A 22,902-nucleotide genomic window follows, 5' to 3' on the forward strand; every position below is an offset into this window, starting at 1 on the left:
GTTTTCTCTTTGCTGTCACTATAACTGACGTGGTTGCCAGTAGCTGAGCACCCATGAGTAACCTAGCAACAAGTCAGCTCTCAAACAAGTAAGACATAAATGCAAACAAAGTGTTATGGGAAAAAGAGTTCAGTTTCAGAATATTAGTGCATGTATACTGCTAAATATCAAGATGAAATCTTCTAATTTGGGGGAAATTACATTACAATAGGTGTTGAATTTTCTAGTAAATAATACATTGCCAGTGAAATCTTGTCTCCTTCATTCAGAAAACAAATGGAATCTATTTCAGACTGCAGCACTGTTGACTAGGTAACTGAATATATGTGTCTTCCCTGGAACCCTATTCATTACAGATTAGATGAGAGAAGTGTCTTGGCATGTTTTCACTATGTGGTAGATGAGTTTACTAGATGGAGTTTCAACAGTAAACCTTCCTGACAGTGAGGTATTGTTGATCTCTTAAATAGTTTTAGAATAAATGTTTTATATTATTTTCAAAGGGTTGTGCTTATAGTTCTGAACTTCTGGGGGCATGATTTTCTTAGAAAAACTATGAAAGACTCCACCTTGTTTTTTCACATGTTAAGACTTTGGTATATTTAATATCAGTCTCTTCTGGTGAAATTTAATTTATATAATTACTGTTTGTTTTCACTGAGAAAATAGCACTCCTCTCTGTTAGTTGTCAGGTCATAGTGGAGGTAGATCAGGTATTGGGGGAAAGCTGTAACTTCATAGGCTCATCATTGGTATGATGAATAGAGCCAGGTAGAGAGGGAAATACATACTGGTGAGTACCTTCCATTAAATAGCACAGCTTCTATTCTGTGTGACAGGCAGAATTACTTGGCCTTTCTCAATCTGACAGGCAGTTCACTGCACTTAAAGAAATCTTAGTGCCCCATGGAAGATTGAGGTAAGGGACAGAAGGATGGGTTAGGAGCTGAGCATATGATTGTACATTTAAAATGAATGCATAGAATGGTAGAACTGGAAAGCATCCTCCCTCTGCTGAAAAATTTTGTTTTCCCCAAATATCCTGAGTTTTAGGTTACTTGAAAATCTGACGTTAAATGACTGAATTGTTGCTACAATCACGCTTGGGATGTGAGCTCAACTCTGACCTCTTTCTCTCACTATCCACACAGATCTCCCTTCTCTGGGGAAGAGGAGAATAAAAATCATGAGATCCTTAAAGAGAGACCCAAACATACTTACCAAGATAGTCTGATTTCATCTATATATGAGAAGTTTGGTCACTTACATTGTTTGGATTGAAGTGAGTCACCTTAAATAAATGAAAGACTATTCTTTACATGAGAGACACTTACCTCCCTTGAAGGCATTTAGCTACAACTGAGTAGATCAATTGCATGAAATTTGTACTCAAAATGTCATGACAGAATAATATGGTCTATATTGTTGATGTTACTCATGATGGCTGCAGTCCTTGGTTAGTTGTTCAGGAAAGTGGCATTTTAGATGCAGCTTATGCACATTAACTACCCCTTTTAGCACGGATGTCTCTTTGGGGTTATTGTTGAAAAGGTATCGTTCCTTATTTGGGGAAGTTGAGTTCCTAGAGGGCAGGGATCATCTTATTTGTTTCTTTTATCCAATATTGAGTATTCTTATAAATAGTGAGCTTGCAACAAATGACTTTTTTCTTTTCAGTTAGTGTTTGTAGGTGTGCTAGAAAGATTCACAACAACAAAAACCAAATTTATATTAAACTACAGAATAGATGTTAAAAAGAGGTAAAAAATCTTAATACATGTCCTTGTAGGGGAAGTAATGTTTAAAGATCCACTGTGGACATAACTTAATTAGTGTACAGTTAGGTTCAATTATGAGGTTGATCTAAAAGGAACTGTCCTTATTTCAGGTTTGGTTACAAAAGTACGGCTACCTTCCACCAACTGACCCCAGAATGTCGGTGCTGCGCTCCGCGGAGACCATGCAGGCCGCCTTAGCTGCCATGCAGCAGTTCTACGGCATTAACATGACAGGAAAAGTGGACAGAAACACAATTGAGTAAGTAATGGCATCCACACTCTTCTTTCTGTGGTCCTTGAGTCAAACCTAGTAGTCTGAGAAAGTTCAACCACAAGTGGAACAATTTTTCCTATTCTTTGGAATTTAACCTGTCTCAACCCTCCTCCCCTAGGACGTCAGGTTTGTCAGAGTCAAAATTACTCACTTGACTTTAGCGACACTTCTTCAGAATAGGAGGGGAGAAAGGAACAATGAGAGTTAGAGTAAATGTACAGTTGAAGCTGTTGCAGGAAGAGCTACGTCAGTGATGCGTTGGAGCCGGCTTGTGCTGCTGGTGCGGACATACTGGACACATCTCTTCCCTGTTAAGTGACATGATATCAATAGCTTGAAATTGGCCGAAATAGGAATATTAAGGAAAATGGGACACAATACAAATCCGGGCTCTTTTTGAGGGAAAGGGTGTTAGAGAGTCACTTAACCTTTTATTAGCCTCCAATTTGTGGTCATTCTCTACATGAGTTAAATCAAGGAGAGGTTCACTGAAAGTCTCTCCTTTTAATTTTTGACTAGCAAATGGATTGTTTCTACTCTTTAATAATATTTGTGATTTTATGGATTGATTCATCAATCATTTGTTCATTTATTTATTCCACCAATGACTCATTACTGGGCATTTCACCTGTGAAAGAGGCATATACAGATCGGAGGACAGAATCTCTTCTTCAGAGGAACCAGGTTAACTGTGTAGCTAGACATAATTACAAATTATTTTAGCACAGGTACACTATAAGTTCTGCAACATTATGAAACGGCATTATTGTTTTTAGACAGCAAAGGAGGAAGTGATTAATTCTCTGAGTGCAGGGAAGAATCATCTGTGTTTATCGAGTCCTTGATACTCGGAAGTAAATCTACTTCATCATTTAATACGATCATCATACATCAACCCTCCACAGTAGGCAAGACAAGGATACATTTTTCTCTCTAATTTTTCAAATAAAGGAACTGAAAGTCAAAGGCTAAGTGAAGTCCAGAGGAATTGCAGTATCCAGACCTTTTGATGTTTCGTTGGAGAACTTTCTACTCTACCATGTTGTGGATCTCAAGAAATGACACATTTATTTTTCTTTTTAAACCTTAAATACCTGAAATTACTTAGTCCAGGTATATATACTTTTTATATATTAAACTAATTCAATATGTAATTTAAAAATTATATTTTGCCTTCTAATACTTACAGCATGATATTAATCATATAATTTCTATATCAAGATAGGATGAGTACATGATAAAAGGCTTGAAGATTAAATATTAAAGCAGTTTGGCAAAATAAATATAATTACCTCTCCTAGCATTTTTAAGAGATAGATAAATATTAACTTTGGTATACCATCTGGGAAAAATAGAACCAAGAATTAATATAATGAATTCTGCAAGAATGAGGAACTTGTCATTAGTATTGGGAATAGAACTTGGATATTTTGAACCTGCTGCCTTCTATTCATTGTAATTCGCCATTAAGAGTGTCCTAAATAAATATAGCTTTAAATTAATTTTTATTACAATTATAAATTAATTTTAAAGATAGCTTATTAAGTTAATAAGCAAACCCACAAGTCCTACATTTTGTTGCTGCATAAAGTACAGGATTCCATTTAAATCATACTTCTAATCCCAACATTTTACAAAATGCTTGGAACAGCTTTTGTGCTCCCTAATGCAGAGCTGTTATCTTCTGATTCACTTTCTTGGGCCATATGACACAGTTTTTAAAAACACAATAAATTGAGAGCTTGGGAAACAAATTCCTTTGAATCTGCTTATTACCAGATATTAAAATTCAGAAAGCGGAGTTCTATAGAAGGTGGCATCTGTGTTTCCTCTCCTTTTTGAGAGCTCCTGCTGGTCATCGGGAGCACTCAAGATGGATAGGTTTGATTTCCTGAGATAGCTGGAAAAAGGTCTTTGTCAGGAGATGATGGAAGAGGAATGTGCAGGATTTATTTAGGCTGCTTAGGTGGAAAGGGTCTGAACGGTTTTTAGTTGTTCTCCAGCAGGACAACGTCAAATGCAGAGGTCCAGAAAAAGACCCCGTGTCCTTTTCTGCCACACAGTGGTTCAGATTCCAGACCAGGAGAAATGATTGTGTCAGTGTGTAGGAGTTAAAGTAGCATTTCTGTGAATTATAGCATTGTAGAGAAAAGATCAACTATATAGGCAACCTTTAATTTAAAACCAACCAGTGTTTTGGTCTGTTTGTTTGGTTTTCTTTAACCAAACTTTGTTCTAAGTCAGTTTTTTTTTTCTTTTTTCTTTTTTTGTTTTGAATTGGAAATGCATTTTTTTCTTTACATACAGTATTATTTTTAGGTGAGCCCACTAAAGCTCTATTAAACCTTCATCACCATTCCTTCCTAGGTGACCCTGCTTCCTCTGTCCCCTCTGGCACCCACATTGTCACTCAGACTAGAAATCCTGTGGCTTCATCGGCCTCCTGTCTGTTTTTTTCCACTGATGTATCCCCAGTCCCGAGGTAGTGTTGCGCAGGGTACTCAGCTCAAATAATGTACTATTTTTGGAAGTATAATCCCCATAATCATGCTATTTAAGCAATTGTCTGTGCTTTTATAATCTCGAATGTGTTGTAACAATCCCTGCTGAAATTGTACTCTATTATTTTACGTAGCCAAATTATAAAGTATGAGTTTTTATCTAAACCTTATCACATAAAATATGGACTACAATTATAGACCTAAAATTACTCCTCAGTATTAAAATAAATGGCTTAAGAATCATTTTCAGATGCTATAAACTTTTATCTAATTGTAGGCTCTTGTCAAGATCAGTTGTTTTTAAATTAAATTATGTCCTCCTTTGTCAGACAGACATTTGATGCATTCGGTCCGTAGTTCTTGAGCAATTAAAAGTAATGATGCAGTTGTGGTGATTCCTATATTATGTTGAAGAAGTTAACCATTTTCCAGTGACAAATTTAAGCATTACCTTAAATGGCTTATTATATTGCTTTCATATCCATTAGCATTGGTGTTGGAGAGACAGGAAGGAATACTTACTCCCCTACCCCAAAATGAGCTCATTATCATCTGTTACAATGGTTCAAAATTGTGGGTTGCTTAGCTAATTTTTATAAGCAAGCTTACTTAAATTCCTTAGTAAGTGAAGCAGTTTACGTTATGCATGAAAAAAAGATTGTATTTAGCATGGAGGGAAAAAGGTAGCAAGGCAGTAATAAAAATAAGGCTAATGTGTTTTTACAACATTAATGGTAGTATTTTAAAATTTTAATTCATCTTCTATGTGTGCATATTATCATGCATTGAAACATGCTTGATGAGATATCATTTTAAGGTGAACTTTCTTTTTTATCTCCCTCCATATATATGTATATACATATACATACACATATATGTGTACACACATAAATATGCAAATATAGACATATATTCACACATATATAGGATGATCTGAGTTATTCTGTTTATTAATTCATCTTAGTTAAAATTAATTTAAGACAGAATGTATAGCTTTTTTCAAATAATTATTATGAAACCCCAGTGTATTTGAATTCTCCTAATTTGAGAATTGAAATATTTATTTAGTTATATCAAGAACCATAAGCTTTGAGGCTTAATTTTCAGTATGTTTCATGAGTTTCAGTCATTTGTCTAAATTATCAAGTTAAGACTCTTTCAATCTAGGTATAAAAGATAGGTTCGTCAGTAATTAAATTTCTTTTTCTTTATTTCTGATTATAGCAATAGGTTTGAAACACTTTAACATTATAGGATGGATCAGTCCTTATTTTGGTAACTACAGAAGGGTTGCTGCTAGCTAAATCAGCCTTATTCCCCCTCTAGAAGGTAAAAGGGGAAAGCTTAAACGAGAGCTGACACTAGCTGAGCTTTTTCTTCACGTTGCAGATCATGGAGGCTTATTACATCTCTTTTCTGTGATCAGGTTTTCAAGTACCCTAACTGCAGTTTCAGCTTTGTGAATAAGCTGTGTCCATGGAGGTCGTTCATGAGTGGATAGAAAAAAGAAACTGTGGACCCGAGTGAGCTGTCAGCCTAGCTACATTTTGAGCCCTAAGCTAATTTACTTTAGAAAATCTTCTTCACGACTCCTGGACTTCCTTCTCTGAGTACAATACAACCTAAGGATTTTTTCAAATTCATAAAAATTAGCATTTTTAAAAATTTGTAAAATGATCTTTTGGGGACAACTGTAAATAGTAGATATTACTCTTACCTTCCATTAGAACATGGAAGAGTCTGGAGGATAGAAACCTATTAATTATGCAGAAGAACATTTTCTTACATTATTAATCCATAAGGCAGGAGATACAATTTTGTGAGTTTTTTTTTTCTCCCTGGTTAAAACAGGTATATGTGTACAGAGCCCCTGTGTGGTACCACTCCAATTCCAAGGGACACCACTCCCATTGTATGCATTTTATTGAAATACTGTCTTCCTATAGCCGCACTCTGGGGGCACCAGGTGAGTGGACTCAACCTGAAGGCATCCTTGACAGTCATACAATCAGAGGCCTGATATGTTTGACTTGAATACCCAACTCTTGTAAAAAAAAAAAACAAAACAAAACAAAAAGGGTTACTGACCTATGATCCAGCAATTGCACTACTGGGTATTTACATATGCACCCCAATGTTCATAGCAGCAATGTCAACAATAGCCAAACTGTGGAAGGAGCCAAGATACCCTTCCAGAGACCAATACACAATAGAATATTACTCAGCCATCACAAAGGTTGGATACCCAACTTTTGCATTGACATGGATGGAACTGGAGTCAAATGAAATGAGTCAAACAGAGAACGTCAATTATCATATGGTTTCACTTATTTGTGAAACATAAGGAATAGCATGAAGGACGTTAGGAGAAGGAAGGGAAAATGAAGAGGAGTGGGAATCAGAGGGGGAGATGAACTGTGAGAGACTGTGGACTCTGGGAAACAAACTGAGGGTTTTAGAAGGGAGTGAGGTAAGGGGACGGATGAGCCTGGTGTTGGATATTTTATTATTTTATTTTATTTATTTTATATTTTATTTATTTTATTTTATTTATTTGACGGAGAGAGAGAGAGACAGTGAGAGGGAACATAAGCAGGGGGAACAGAAGAGGGAAAAGCAGGCTTCTCGTGGAGCAGGGAGCCCAATGTGGGGCTTGATCCCAGGACGCTGGACGGTGACCTGAGCTGAAGGCAGACGCTTAATTACTGAGCCACCCAGATGCCCCCCTACCCCGGTGATGGCTATTGAGGGCATGCATTGCATGGAGCACTGGGTGTTAAATGCAAATAATGAATCATGGAACCCTACATCAAAAAGTAATGATGTACTGTATGATGACTAACATAACATAATAATAAAAGAAAGAAAAGAAATAAAAAAGATTAAAAAATTACTGAAACCAATGACATTCATATATAGTGGCTTTTATTACTGCAAATTTGTTTAGAAGTTTGCAGATGCTTTATTTACATAAAACAGAAGATTGTGTCTCTGTTGGTATCTGTATTATCAAAATACCAGGATATCCCTGTTTTGCATAACAAGGGATGTTAACACATAGGTCAAGGTGATCTAAAACGTGTTATTATCAGTGTGTTGCTACTGCTGCTGCTTCTGCTACTAGTACAGTTGCTTCCTGATGTTTGTAAAATAATAATAATTATGATAAATTAATAGTCATAGCAGTTGCTATTTACCAGGCACTGTTCTAAGTGTGTCACATGATTTAACTGCTTTAATCCTCACATTAATTCAATAATATTATCACTTCCATTTACTAGATGAGGAAATGGAGAAACAGAAAGAAATAAGAAATAGTAGCCAGACCACTAGCCCACCCACGGCTGGGGAGCTGGTGGAGTTGGGTTGGGAGCCCTAGCAGTTTGGCCCTAGGATCCCTGCTCCTAACTTTTACAGTATTACTCCTCTCAAAAACATTGATGTCAGATATTTTTCCTTTCTGAGTTCAGTTAAAGAAATTACTAATGATCTGCCCAACTAATTTTTTTTTAAAGATTTTACTTATTTATTTGACACAGAGAGAGAGAGATCACAAGTAGGCAGAGTGGCAGGCAGAGAGAGAGGGGAGAAGCAGGCTCCCTGCTGAGCAGAGAGCCCCGATGCGGGGCTCGATCCCAGGACCCTGAGATCATGACCTGAGCTGAAGGCAGAGGCTTAACCCACTGAGCCACTCAGGGCCCCGTGCCCAACTAATCTGAAAATGTTCTGGGTTCTAAACGATTAAGTCAGTATTGACTATCGGTATTACATTTATGCACACTGAGGTAATGCCATTATTTACACCTTGAAACCACAAAATGACTTCCTTGTATCTCCCTCCCAAACCCAGTGCCTGTTCCCATGTCTTTGTTTGCTTTGGAATGTCAACTTAAAATTCTTGGCAAATGAGTCAGTAAAGAAGCACTTGTATATGGGCTATGTATTGACATGCAGAAAAATAAGTGTGTTTTAGCAATGGTACTTTCACAAAAGCACTGCTTGAAAATAGCACTCAATCGGGTGACATAGTTGTTAACCTGAGGTGAAACGATCCATCAATTCTACTTGTACATGTAGAGTTTTGCACTCTCGTGTACAAGTACATATGGGTTTTATCAGATTGATATATGAATGCTACTCATACGTGGTGTATGATAACTAGGAAGAAATCCCAGTGTCAGACTCTACCTGAATACTATTAATATACCAACTTTACCTTTAGTATTAGACATTCAATTCATTGATGAGTCGTTAAACACTAATCATCATTTTTATCCACCAAGAATTTTAAAAATTGTAGTAGAAAGAACCTGACCCCTTATGAAATTAAAGAATGATTTAAATGTTTAGAGTCACATAGAAGGCCCCACGGCCAATTTAGCTCAAATACTGTGTGTCATATTCAGCAGCTTGATGTGCTTCTATCATATTTGGGGGATTTTGCATAATTTGATAAATAATACCTGCTAATATCTCTATGCCAGAATATTTGGATGCAAATATTGGCAAAGTTAACATAGAGTATTCTCAGTTCAACCAACCCTTATTAAGAGTTATTTGCATTAGCCATCAAAAGAAATGAAATCTTGCCATTTGCGACGACGTGGAGGGAACTAGAGGGTATCATGCTTAGCGAAATAAGTCAATCAGAGAAAGACAGCTATCATATGATCTCCCTGATATGAGGGAGAGGAGATGCAACATGGGGGGTTAAGGGGGTAGGAGAAGAATAAATGTAACAAGATGGGATTGGGAGGGAGACAAACCATAAGTGACTCTTAATCTCACAAAACAAACTGAGGGTTGCTGGGGGGAGGGGGTTTGGGAGAGGGGGGTGGGGTTATGGACATTGGGGAGGGTATGTGCTATGGTGAGGGCTGTGAAGTGTGTAAACCTGGTGATTCACACACCTGTACCCCTGGGGAAAAAAAAATATATGTTTATAAAAAATAAAATTTAAAAAAAAAAGAGTTATTTGCATTAAATTACTGATAAATATTAGATTATTCCTGTTCTTATGTTTATTTCTTACACTTAAGTCATCTGCTTTATGATTTAGTTTTACATAAAAATACCTACACAGTGTCCATATGCAATAAGCATTTGTTCAAGGCACACACCTGGGAAGAGTTACAAAGTCTTCAAGGAACATGGGCCGTAAGGGAGATCAACATGAACAAAAAAGACATGCAGACTCAATTCATTTGCTTCATTTACTTATTGAAGACACTTCACTAGGTGCGGGCCCCATTCCTGGCTCTCTGCCTTGATTCCGCTGGTAGAAGATAGAGATACAAGTCCAAACACATAGTATAATCCATACTGTGTTGGGATGGTAAATGTAGCTCTGTGAGTTGAATAATGAAGGATGTTTAGGATTCTCAGTGTGAAACAAGAGGAAGTTACGCCAGACAGAGGTCACTGCATAGGAAGGCAGAGAGAGGTTTAGGTCTGTAGGAACCTGAGTGGATCTTGGAAAGGGGGGCGGGGGGGCGGGGGAAATCCTCCCTAAGTAAGCCTGAATCAGATTCTTTCAATATAAGCATTTCCTACCCATAACATATAGAGAACACATCTGTGCTCTGGGAAGATTTATCTTTAGGAATGAGAAGGATGGCATTAGTGAGAGAGGGAAGAAAAATTTTGGAAGCAAGAGACTACATTCTGATAGATTAGATGTGAGGAGAGAGCAGTGGAAATGTCACCTGGGTGTTAAAACTTCTGGCTGAAATAAAACATCGGAGGAATTGGTACAAACCTGGGTAGGAAAATCATAATTTTTTATTACATGTAAAATTAGAAATAATGACAGGGTATCTTGACAGAGATATGATAGCACTTAAGCCATTGTATAGTAATGTTTTTTAAATCATGCATGTCTTGCCTTATAGACTGAACTCAACAAGGGCTTCTTGCCTTGTTTATCTTTTTAGTCACATTTTTCTTTATATCTCTTAGCATGTTATAAAAGCCGAAAAATATTACAGGATGAATGAATAAGGACTAAATGAGTAAATAAATGAAGAAGTTGGAACATAAGAAAAAATATACATAGTTAATGGGCAAAAGCCTAGGAAATACATAAAAAATTCGGCAGAGATATCTTTCAGCACAAGAATCTAATACTCATCCATAAAAACCCTATTCTTTGGAACATACAATGCTTCACTGAAAAAAATTTTTACTAGATCCAACATATGCGTAGTTTAAAATGGAAATTTATTTTAATAAAAATTTTCTTTTCAATTTTTACCTTCCTTTTTAAATTTTATTGATTATTAAAGTAATTTTAGAGAATATGTCCTCATTGGCAATACATTTTATCCTGAAGAGTAGGTAATTCTCTTTTGCCAAATTTCATCCCATTATCCATTTCAAAATTATTTCTTTTCCCAGAGTGCTAACTTAAACATTTTTCTTAGCAAAATGTACATATAATCACTTCTCACATTTTGTAAATTTATTCATATTTAATAACTATATATTATTTATTCTCTTAGTGCTTTTGGTGAGATAAATAAGCATAAAAACCTGCCTTAGGAATGTTACAATTTTTACTGAGAATATAATTAATGAATACACATGTGTAAAAGCCACTTAAATCATAATAACCCCTCCAATGTGTAATATTTGCTAGTTTAATCTATATCTGTATCTTACAATATGTAATAAAAATTAATGATTTTGCATTTAAAAATACAAAGTGTCCCTATCCACTTATTCACTGAATATCTCTTATATTCCAGGGGGTTGTTCAAGGTGTAGTAGGAGTATATAGATCCCCTACCCTTGAGTGTTTACAGTCTAGTGAAATGTCTCTCAAATGAAGTGTTAAGGAATGCCCTTGGAATATTAGTTAAAAATAGGAGATCTCCATTCTCAACTCTACAGAATTCAATTCTATAGGACCATATAGCCTCCTAGGAGTTGGGAGACTTTAATAAAGGGAAAGCAATTTTCTGAAGTAACTCCACAATGCGTTATAAACTAGGATGGGATTTGTTAAGTCTGGTAACCGCAATGTCTGCAGTGTAGAGGCGGAATAAAAAAGGAGATACGTTTTTCAGTACTTATGGTAAAAGTGTCATCTTTCTTAAAAAGCAAAAGTCGTGATTTCATTGTTGTTTCAAGTTATTATTGTTTATTAGAGCTAATTAGCTGATTTATCCATGTAATATAGAAATTATTTCTTTCATTTTCACAAAATGGATATCTTTAGATAGTCATCTCTATAGTCAATTATTTTCCATTTAAAGAGTAAAGAAATTATAAGGTATTTGATGAAATACAGCAAAAATTGATTCTCTTCTCATTTCTACTTTCTGAGGAATATAGCACCATGAAGATTTTGCACTAGCTTTGTTAATTGTTAAATTAAATGTGCTAATGAATGGTAAAGCCATTTTATGAGTCACCAAAGAAACACTACTCAAAATCATGAAAATCTTTCTTCTTAGATAAGAAGCGAGACTACACAGAAAATATTATATTTGACCAATGAGACTCTGTATAAAAGAAGTTCCATGACTGTATTTATATAAGTATTAAAAATCAATAAATCAAAAAACAGCATGTCATTTTCCTAATACACTTATGTTAAACCTTGTTTGGGTGATGCTAACACCTCATAATGCAGAAAAAAAATTAAACATTGAATTTGGTTATTAGTTACTGATTTAACAAATGGTTGTTACTTGTAAATTGGGGTAGTGATCAAAGTGAAAAGAAGAAAAAAATGGAGAAAGGCAAATGTTATTTGAATAATTTACTTCTATGTAAGCTAGAAGAGAGAATAGAATATACCCTCTCAAATCCTGAAATGTAAGGTCATGTAATATATTTTTTAAATTGTTCAATGTTAAACCTGAGTTAGTGAAACTCTATTTTTAGTTTAGTTTAGTTTAGTCTACTTTTAGTTTTAGTTTAGTTTAGTTTAGAGTTAGTGAAACTCTATTTTTAAAAGTCTCATTTTATGAATGAGACTAGGAATTAGTGACTTACCCAACATCTCAAATCTTATGAAAAACAGATTCTAGTTGGAAGATTAAAAGGACCTCATTCTACAGTAAGCTCAAAATGAATTAGAGAAAGAAAAAATATCTAAAAGAGCTGAATTCCAAACCAGTGATTCTTGATCATTCGGGGACAAAATCTGCTTTCTACTTAGATTCAAATTGCAAGAAAACTGATCACTTTCTTCTTTATGTTTTCCCATTTTCATTATCACTGCCATAGATTAACTTCTCCATTGATTTCCTTTTGAAATTCATGATTAGGGTTGTTGGTAAATAACTGGAAAATACTGCTTTTTGCAGCTGGATGAAGAAGCCTCGATGTGGTGTACCTGACCAGACAAGAGGTAGCTCCAAATTTAATGTTCGTCGAAAGCGATATGCATTAACAGGACAGAAGTGGCAGCACAAACACATCACTTACAGGTATAAGAACTAATGATGAATTACTGTTCTCTCCATTTTTTTCACCACTATTTATTTTGACATTTTGTTTGACATCTTATGCACATTGACTACATGGTAACATGCAATTATAGAATATAATGTTAATGTAGGGAACTGAGAACTGCCATTGAGAAGAGAATAAATCGCCCATTTGGAGGCCTTGCAAATATTTCTTAAATACTTGATCTCATCTGTAAACTGTATCTTTTTTTTTTTTTAAAGATTTTATTTATTTATTTGACAGAGAGAGATCACAAGTAGACGGAGAGGCAGGCAGAGAGAGAGAGAGAGAGGGAAGCAGGCACCCCGCTAAGCAGAGAGCCCGATGCGGGACTTGATCCCAGGACCCTGAGATCATGACCTGAGCCGAAGGCAGCGGCTTAATCCACTGAGCCACCCAGGCGCCCCTGTAAACTGTATCTTTTAATATTCTTGAAAGAATATCAAATTCTGAGGAACTCTGAGATGAGTATTATAGCACATTACGTTCTTTTTAAGCTTTTATTTATTTATTTGAAAAAAAGAGAGCCTGAGAAATAGAGCACACGCGGGGGCTGGGGCAGAGGGAGAAGCAGGCTGAGCAGGGAGTCCGATGTGGGACACGATCCCAGGACCCCAGGATCGTGACCTGAGCCAAGGGCAGACGCTTAGCCAACTGAGCCACCCAGGCACCCATTATGTTCTTTAGTAAGGATTCATAATCTAAAAGTAATCAAATAATAAGCTTATAAATAATTGTCATCTAAACAAAATGTCTTTGAATCTATTAATTAACTTTTAGTATCAGTTCAGTCATTTTACTTTCTATCTTTTTGGCAACAATGCAGACGGATCGTTATTTCTTATTTTGTCTTCAACGAAGGATGCCGAAGGGACGCCAGTGTCTTCCAACCTGGAGGGACAGTTGCTGCTAAAGGAGATGTTCCTATTTATTCATTAATTCATTGAACAACTGTGTATTGAGTCTCAGTTTAAACAAAAACAGTTCTAGGCACTGGGGATATAGAAAGAAATAAAATATGGGGACTCCATTTGTCCACTTGGAATTTACAGTCATGTGGTTAAGTTGAACAATCATATAAATGTGATGCCTTTTACGAAAAGGAAAGAACAGGATGCAAGAGAAATGTAAAACAGGGCCATCCAACCCACTCTAGAAAGCCAGGGAAGGGCTTCCTGAAGAAATGGCCTTTCAGCCAACACCCACAGAGAGAGAAAGCGTGTGTTAGACCAAAGGGCAAGGGAAGAGGCAAGGCACCTCAGGGGAAGGCTAGGATGTCAGGAGTACATGAATAAAAGACATTTATAATTCTCGTTCTTTGTATAAATAACCCTTCACATATGCTTAAGGATAAAATTTAAAACTCAATATATAGATTTTCTACCAATATATCTGGTTTGTGCCATTGGAACTTATTTTAGTTATTTTGAGAACACTTTTCAATGTTATTTTATATTCTTATGCCAATCCTCCCAGATAGCATGCTCCTAGAATTTTTATGCAACACATTTCAGTTACTTCTGCAGATAAGAGAAATCAAAGAGGAAGTAGTCTTAAGCCAAGCCCATATAGGAAATGTGACGTGTTAGAAATACGCCTTCAGGAGCAACAACAAAGTCTCTCTAAGTCTGCTATCTCTAAGTCTGCTCAACAACATCGCATAGCTACATATAGCTGTAAGGAAATAAAAGATATAAGGACTTGTAAAGAAATAAAACTCTCATTAGCAAGTTTATATCACTTTCTATATAGAAAGCACAGAATCAACTCTAGATAATTTTCAGAAATAATCAAAGAATATGGCCGACTTTTTAAAAAAGTAATACATTTATGTTTTAGGTAATGCAATTTTAGGTTTACAGAAAAGCTGAGCAGATAATACAAGGAGTTCTTATATACTACACCCCCCCCCACCACATATACACACGCATAGTTTCTCTTATTAAGATCTTGCATTTGTGATCCATTTGTTAAAATTGCTGAGCCACTGTTGCTATATTATTTCTAACTAAAGTCCATAATGACAATAGGGCTCATAGTTCTCCTAGTCTGTGGATGTCTTCTCATTCTTTTACAGTGTCTTCTGCAGAGCAGAAGTTTTAATTTTAATAAAGTCCAACTTGTCAATTATCATCTTCCTTTATTGTGCTTTTGGTATTGTATCAAAAAAAAAAAATCATTTCCAAACCCAAGGTCACTTAGTTTTTCTTCTTTGTCAACTTCATATCCTATCACCTGAAAAAAAGGAGTTTTGTTTTTCTTTTTCCTTCCCAATGCGTGTTTCTTTTTTTTCTTTTCTTTTTTCATCTCTTATTACATAAGGGAGAGCTGTTGAAGGCAAACATCATTGCCTTTTTCCCAGTCTTTAGGAGAAAAGCATCTAGTGCCTCGCCATTAACTATGATGTAAGCTGTGGGCTTCTTTCTAGATGTTTATCAAGTTGAGGAAAGTTTTTATTATAAATACGTGTTGGATTTTGTGAAATGCTTTTTCTGCACCTATTCATATGATCAGATGATCATATGATTTTTCTTCTTTAGCCTTTTAATGTGATGGATTACATTAATTCATTTTCAGTTGAACCAGCCTCTCATGCCTAGAGTAAATTCTACTTTGTCATGGTGAATATTTTTATACATTGTTGGATTTGATTTGTTAATTTTTTGTTGAGGATTTTTATATGCATGTTCATGAGTGATATTGATATGTGGTTTTTTCTTTCTTTTAAAGTCTTTATCTGGGTTAGATAGGAGAGTAATGCCAGCCTCATGGAATGGGTTAGAAAGTTTCTCTTTATTTCAGTTTTCTGGAAGAGACTGTAGAGAATTGGTATGATTTCTAATTGAAATGTTTAGTAAGCCCATTGCAACTATTTGGGCCTGGTTCTTTTTTCTTTGACAATTATTAATTTTTAATGAAATCTATTTAATAGATGTAGTCCTGTTCAGATTATCTGTTCTCTCTGTGTAAGTTTGATAGATTGTATTTTTCAAAGGAGTTGGTCCATTAAATCTGTATTAGTCTGCTCAGACTGCCATAACAAAATATCACAGCCTGGGTAACTTAAACAACAGAAATTTAATTTTCCAAGTTCCAGAGGCTAGAAGACCTGCTGTCAAGGTTGGTTTTGGTGAGATTTCTCCTTCTGGTTTATAGAGGCTATCTTCTCATTGTGTCTACCTCTCACCTTTTCTCTGTACATATGTGGAAAGAAAGATTTCTGCTGGGATTTTTTTTTTTTTTTTCTCATAAGAATGTCAGTCATACCAAATTAGGACCCCACCCTTATGACTTCATTTAACTTGACTTACTTTCCTTAAAGGCTCTCTTTCCAAATATAGTTACATTGGGGTTGGGGCTTCAATTTACTTATGCCAGAGAAAACCTAGTATATCATTGGAGAAAGGATGGGCTCTTTTACTTACTAAGTTCTTCTGTAATAATTGGCTATCCATATAGGAAACAAATCAGAATTCTTACATATAAATTATATTCTTACATATAAAAATTAGTACATATTAATTAGATTAATATGTATAATCAATTTTAAAAGGACAAGCACACAACTCTGCATGTTGATACTTATTGTTTTCATTTCAGATAGTGTCCTTTTTCTGGCCTTATTTCCCAACTTAACAGTATACCCTGTTTAGTGTCTCTGCATACTTAGGTACTGACTACACCATTCATTTATTTTATTTTATTGTCTTGTCTTGTCTTGTATTTATTTTATTTATTTTATTTTATTTATTTATTGTATTATAATGTATTTATTTTATTTTAGATTTTATATATTTATTTGACAGAGAGAGACCCAGAAAGAGAGGGAACACAAGCAAGAGGAGTGGGAGAGGGAGAAGCAGGCTTCCTGCTGAGCAGGGACCCTGATTCAGGGCTTGATCCCAGGACCCTGGGATCATGACCTGAACCAAAGGCAGACACTTAAACAACTGAGCCACCCAGGCACCCCCTGACTATAGCATTCATTGAAGGAAGGAAGGAAGGAAGGAACTGTTAAGAGCCATTATGTTCAGAACTAATCATAATTCCATTGAAGCTGTGTCCCTATACTGACAATCGTCTCAGCCAGTCTTGAATACTCAAACAATTAGGTGTCTATCCCTATAAACTTCCAGCTTATTGATAAACATATCATGTGGTTAAGAGTCCTATTCTGGAGTGAGAAAGATCTGGATTTGAATCCTGGCTCTGATATTTGCCACCTATAAGACCAGGATCAAGTTATTTAATCTTCTAAATCTCATTTTCCCTGTGTGCAAAGTGAGTATTGTAATGCTAGCTACCTCATGAAGCTTAGGCGATAATTAGGTCAGGTCATGGCGAGAACGCCCAAAAAACAAACCAACAAAAATACCTCAGTACAGTGCTTGAAACATAGTGCTTAGTAAATAGCTAACTATCATCTTGCTTTAACTTACAAAGCAATTAACAGAAATTGATGAGTGTATTCTAATAGAATTATAGAAAGTTGAGGGTGAGAGCTAAGGATATTAAATTTTAAAGTTAGTCTAGGTAACATGTTAAAAACTTGCCCTGTGTAAAATAAGAACTGTATAAGCATGTGCTGCACTTTTATTACTGTATTTAGAAATACTAATGCAAAATATTACATTTTGGCTAAAAAAATTACTTTTAAAAGGATAACGGAAATGTGCCATTACAGAATGAAGCCAGGAGTTGAAGTGGGAGTGGTCAAATCTAGGTTTTATTTGTTGGCGAACTCATTACCAGCCAACAGCATAGTGTGGTTCAAAAAGAACTCAGATGAACAGATCAGACTGATAGAAAGCAAAGTGTCCAAAGTAGTGAGAATGCCAAGTTTTCTCTTTGTGTTGTTGGCCAAGCTTTACCTGATGTATCCTTTTCACTTTGGTCTACCACATTTCCAGCTGCTTCTTGGCAAATTAAAGTGCACCTCTGAAAGAAATCAAAATGCTAAGAGATCTTACAAACAGTCTGCATGAAAAAGGGCTCAAGATTAGAGCCAAGGATTCTCAACATGATGGAAAAAATATTTAAAGGAGAAATTTCCAGTTATGTTCAAATACTTAAAGGCTTTCAGAAGAACCTAATATTTTGAGCTATTGGAAAATTAAATTATTCATCCTATAAGTCTTCATTGTTGGAAGCATATAAACCAAGCAGTCTATTCACTTGTCAAGGAAATTAGGGACCATTTGTGGAATGGTTGGAAAGTTAGATTATATAATTTTAAAATCTCTTCCTATCTTTAAAAGGTGGAATTGGAAGGAACCTTTTATAATGACTCCGTTTGGAGGGAATGTCTAGGCTGCGATGCCTTCCACTTTAATGACCTCAGTGCTTGATGCCTGGAAATGGGAACTTCTGAGATTGTACCAGAAGAATCATTTAAGTACTGTTAGGGGTATATATAACACTGGCTGATACATCATTTACATGCTGGTAATAGTTATAGTGTAAGTATTGGTAGCCATTCATCTCTTAATTGAATTTTTTTTTCTTTTTTAAGATTTTGTTTATTCATTTGAGAGAGAGAGAGAAAAAGCACAAGCAGGGTGATAGGCAAAGAGAGAGGGAGAAGCAGACTCCCTACTGAGCTGCAACCCCCAATGTGGGGCTCATCCCAGGAACTGAAGATCGTGACCTGAGCTAAAGGCAGATGCATAACCATCTGAGCCACCCAGGCACCCTCTTAATTGAATCTTTATGATCAATTTTTCTTTTGGCAAATTTTGCTTCTTGGGTAATTAGATGTTGTACATTCAGTAAATGGTTATTGAACAGCATTATGTGACAGCACTGGAAGTAGATGAGTTAAGCAAGGTCCCCACTCATAGGAAATATAGTTGAATGTGGGAGACAGGTGTGTTTAAGTGAATAATTACAAAATAGTATATTGTGGGGTGCCTGGATGGCTGAGTCAGTTAAGCGGCTGCCTTCAGCTCAGGTCATGATTCCGGGGTCCTGGGATCGAGTCCTGCATCGGGCTCTCCTTGCTCCATGGGGAGTCTACTTCTCCCTCTCCTGCTCCCCGCTGCTTGTGTTCTCTGTCTCTCACTCTCTCTCTCTCTCTTTCTCTGTCATATAAATAAATAAAATAATAAAAAAAATAGTACATTATGTGTTTCTTCAGGACCTTACAGGAACTTCATTACATCAGAGACCACATACATTTTACGTTCCCTAGAACCTAGTAGAGTGCTGCTGTGTATTATGCCCTAATTAAATAGCTTTTGAATAAGTTAATGAATTCTTTGTAGGCTCTGTTTAAACTTTATTCAAAACAATAATAGGAATGTAATGCGTAAGCTCATTTTTAGCAAATATATCTTTAGTCCCCATTTATTAAGTATTATATAAAATAAGCTTAGCTAAATTTTTTTTCTTTATAAAATCTAAATTCCAAAATAGTATTTTATGTAGTAAGTGTCTCATGGAATAAGTACTTAAAGTGCCACATGCATCTGTTTTTTAAATTGAGTTTTATTAACAATAGTATTAATAGTTTATTTTATTAAAATTAATATTTTTTAAAATTAAAATATTTTAATATTTAATTAATATTAAAATTAATAGTTTTATATAACTTAAAATTATTTTATTTTATAATAATTTAAAATTAATAGTTTATTTTATTAACAATAGTATTAATTAATGTGATAATAGTATGTTATATTAACTGGTATTGATTTTCCTAGTAAATTCTCCTTTAGCTAACCTTGATTTTTAGTGAATGTTTGTTTGTGAATGTTTGTGAATTTTTGTGAATGTTTGCGACTCTGAGGATACACACCAGAAGTTATTATTTTACTTTAATAATATATGCAGAGTTGGGATACCTGGGTGGCTCAGTGGGTTAAACGTCTGCCTTCGGCTCAGGTCATGAACCCAAGATCTTGGGATCCCGTCCCTCGTTGGGCTCCTTACTCAACTGGGAGCCTGCTTCTCCCTCTGCTGCTCCCCGTGCTTGTGCTCTCTCTCTCTCTGACAAATAAATAAATAAAAATCTTTAAAAAAAAAATAAAAATAAAACCCAAAATAGTATGTACTTTAGTCTGCCTTACCTGGAAAACTAGCATCTTGTGAAATCACAAAATATTTAATGTAAGCTTTTCTAGAGAAAGAGACTCCATATTCAATCTCTATTCTCCGACCATATCTTGTACAAAAAAGAAAAGTGAAGCTATACAAACATAGTATGAATGAAAATATATTAGTCTATTTAGTTCTCTCTTGATAGAATATTGTAATAGATTCTGGATATGGATCTGAAAATATCTATATAGCTTATTATTATACTCTTAGCAATTTTCTATTTTCCTAGTTACAGTAAGTTCCATTTAGTTGCCAGTCATTTTTCATAAAATGTTAGTATGCTTTTTTGGACAACTAATTTTTGTCTGTTGAATTGACTAAAAGGTATTTACTCTTGACCATACCAAAATAATTTTGACACAAGTATATATATAACTTCTGGATCTTAACTAGATGCTCAAGTATTCAGTTTTTTTAGTACTTCCTTCAAAATTAGAGATAAAACATTACCCTAACTTTGGAAAAGATTTATCACTCTGTCAAAATTCAGAAAGCAAATAGTCATTGTTAATATATAGAGTTGTTATTAAATAAATTGCTATAGATCCAGTGATGTTGTAACTAGAGAATCCAACTTTCCACAGTAATATTAGGCATAGGGTAATATTTACTATGTCACTAGAGTAACTAATTAGAGTTTACTTCATTTGAAAGGACAAAACCTATTGCAATGGCCTTATTTCACATTTCCTATAACATCTGTCCAAATGAACAAATGTGTGATATTTTACATTTTATGTTCTTCTGTTTTACAGAACTAATGAAGCAAAATAATTCCTCCAGTGTCATCAATAAAGAAAACACATACATATTTCAGTGGAGTTTTTTTAGTAAAGGTCTCATTCCTTCAAAATTTACTGTTTCTCTGAATGTCAAATTCTTACACTTTTAAAAATTATCCTAGAAGCAGCATAGTAAACTTAACATCTCACTTACTGAGATGTGTATGTTTCTACTGAGAATTATAAGGCAGAGTACAAGCTTCTTTTAACTTTTAATATGCAATACAAATATCAAAATATTTAGGTTTTTTTCTTACTTTCATATTAGAGATAAAATAATGCTCTAACTTTGGGAAAGATTTATTACTCTCTGAAAAAGTTTAAAGGGGAAATACTGCATGACTAGTATGTAGAATTGTTATTAAATGAATTGGTAAGGATTCAGTACAGCTGAAGCTAGGGAATTCTGACTTTACATAGTTATCTTACAAGTCAAGTGACATATATTGCCCTCACTACTAGTAGTTCTGATGATAAAAAGGTCAAAAAATTTCCACTTGATCAGCTTTATTATGTAGGATTGTATAAGGCATGGATTATTATGTAGGATTGTATAAGGCAAATTAACATTTGTTAATTTTTTTAGGTAAAAGTTCCAAAATTTAGCAACATGGAAGTTTAAAAAAGAATTGGTGAAATGGTATAATGAAAAAAACCCGATAAAGTCTTCAAAAAATGAAATCAATTGTCTTATTAGAATGAAAAATATGTTCACTCTAACTACTCTGTTTACAGAAAAGCAAAGTGAAAACATTTTAAAATTAGTTCTATTAAATTTTTGAAACAAACTTCCTTTTATTCATTTTATAGCATTTTTCTACAAGTATATATATTAATAACTTTGTGCATTATGTATTAGAACTACTAAGAATAGCAGTCCTATTATTCTTTATACCATATGATAGCTCTGTTCCCCTTATTATTTCAATTATTAGTAAATACAATATACATCTTAATGGCATAAAAATTCCCAAATTAGTTCTTTGTACTTCATTCAGAATTCTGTACATTCGTGTATCAAAGTACACTCATGTATCTTTTAAAGATTTATTTATTTATTTGAGAGAGAGTGAATGAGCGAGAAGACGGTGGAGAGGAGCAGAGAGGAGGAAAAAATCTTAAGCAGACTGTGCTGAGTGAGGAGCCCCAGGTGGGGCTTGATCTGACAACGCTGAGATCAGGACCCTGAGATCATGACCTGGAGCTGAAAAGGGTTGGAAGCTTAATGGACTGCGCCACCCAGACACCCATTATGTGTCTTTATTTACTAATGACATCACAAATACTGTGGTTAAGTATACTTATATACTTAACCAAAGTATATAACTTAAGTATATAAGTATAAACTTTGATTAAACGAAGTTAATCGGGGCATAGCTTTGAAAAATACCATGATGTATTTACAAATCCAAATGATTTTTTGGATTTTTTTTTTAAAAGATTTCATTTATTTATTTGAGAGAGAGAGAGAGAGAACATGAGCTGGGGGAGAAGCAGAGGGAGGAGCAGAAGGAGAGGGACAAAAAGACTCTGTGCTAAGCACCGAGCCCCGACATGGGCTTGATCACAGGACTCTGAGATCATGACCTGAGCCAAAATCAAGAGTCCGATGCTTAACCACCTAGGCGCCCTCACATTTATTATTCTTTATTATGTTGCTTCATTTTTCTCAGAACCATTATATACATATATATATATCATACTAATGATTTTTTTGTAAGATTAGCTTTTATTTTAAAACAAAATAACTTCTTCATTACACATTGAATAATACCAATTCCCATTAATAATACCCTCAGAACACACACTGAAATGATCCAGTTCTTCATGTCTCCCTGCCTACCACTCTGGGACATGTCTCTGTCTTCTCTTGCTTGAATTTCCAAAATGTTTCATTGCTTCCATGCTTGTCTCCTTAATCATTTTTCATCAGAAATAGTAATCTTTGTAAACTAGAATAATACCAGGATACTTGTCTGCTTAAAACTCGCCAGTGGTTTCCTTTCATG

At 35.0% G+C, this 22,902-nt stretch overlaps 1 protein-coding gene across 5 annotated transcripts in view; it reads left to right on the top strand.

Moving 5' to 3' along the window:
• The window catches only part of MMP16 (matrix metallopeptidase 16), a 298,247-nt gene that overhangs the window by 143,440 nt on the left and 131,905 nt on the right, over nucleotides 1–22,902 (top strand). For 4 of the 5 annotated variants that reach the window (XM_047726509.1, XM_047726510.1, XM_047726506.1 and 1 more), the window contains 2 exons: nucleotides 1,889–2,037; nucleotides 12,869–12,991. In XM_047726509.1, coding sequence (XP_047582465.1) covers nucleotides 1,889–2,037; nucleotides 12,869–12,991 — 272 coding nt within the window. Of the gene's footprint in view, nucleotides 1–1,231; nucleotides 1,283–1,888; nucleotides 2,038–12,868; nucleotides 12,992–22,902 lie in introns of those variants that run through there. The other variant, XM_047726507.1, reaches the window with a different exon arrangement.

The sequence above is a fragment of the Lutra lutra genome, chromosome 4 (assembly GCF_902655055.1).
Source record: "Lutra lutra chromosome 4, mLutLut1.2, whole genome shotgun sequence".
In the NCBI taxonomy this organism is placed as follows: Eukaryota; Metazoa; Chordata; class Mammalia; order Carnivora; family Mustelidae; genus Lutra; species Lutra lutra.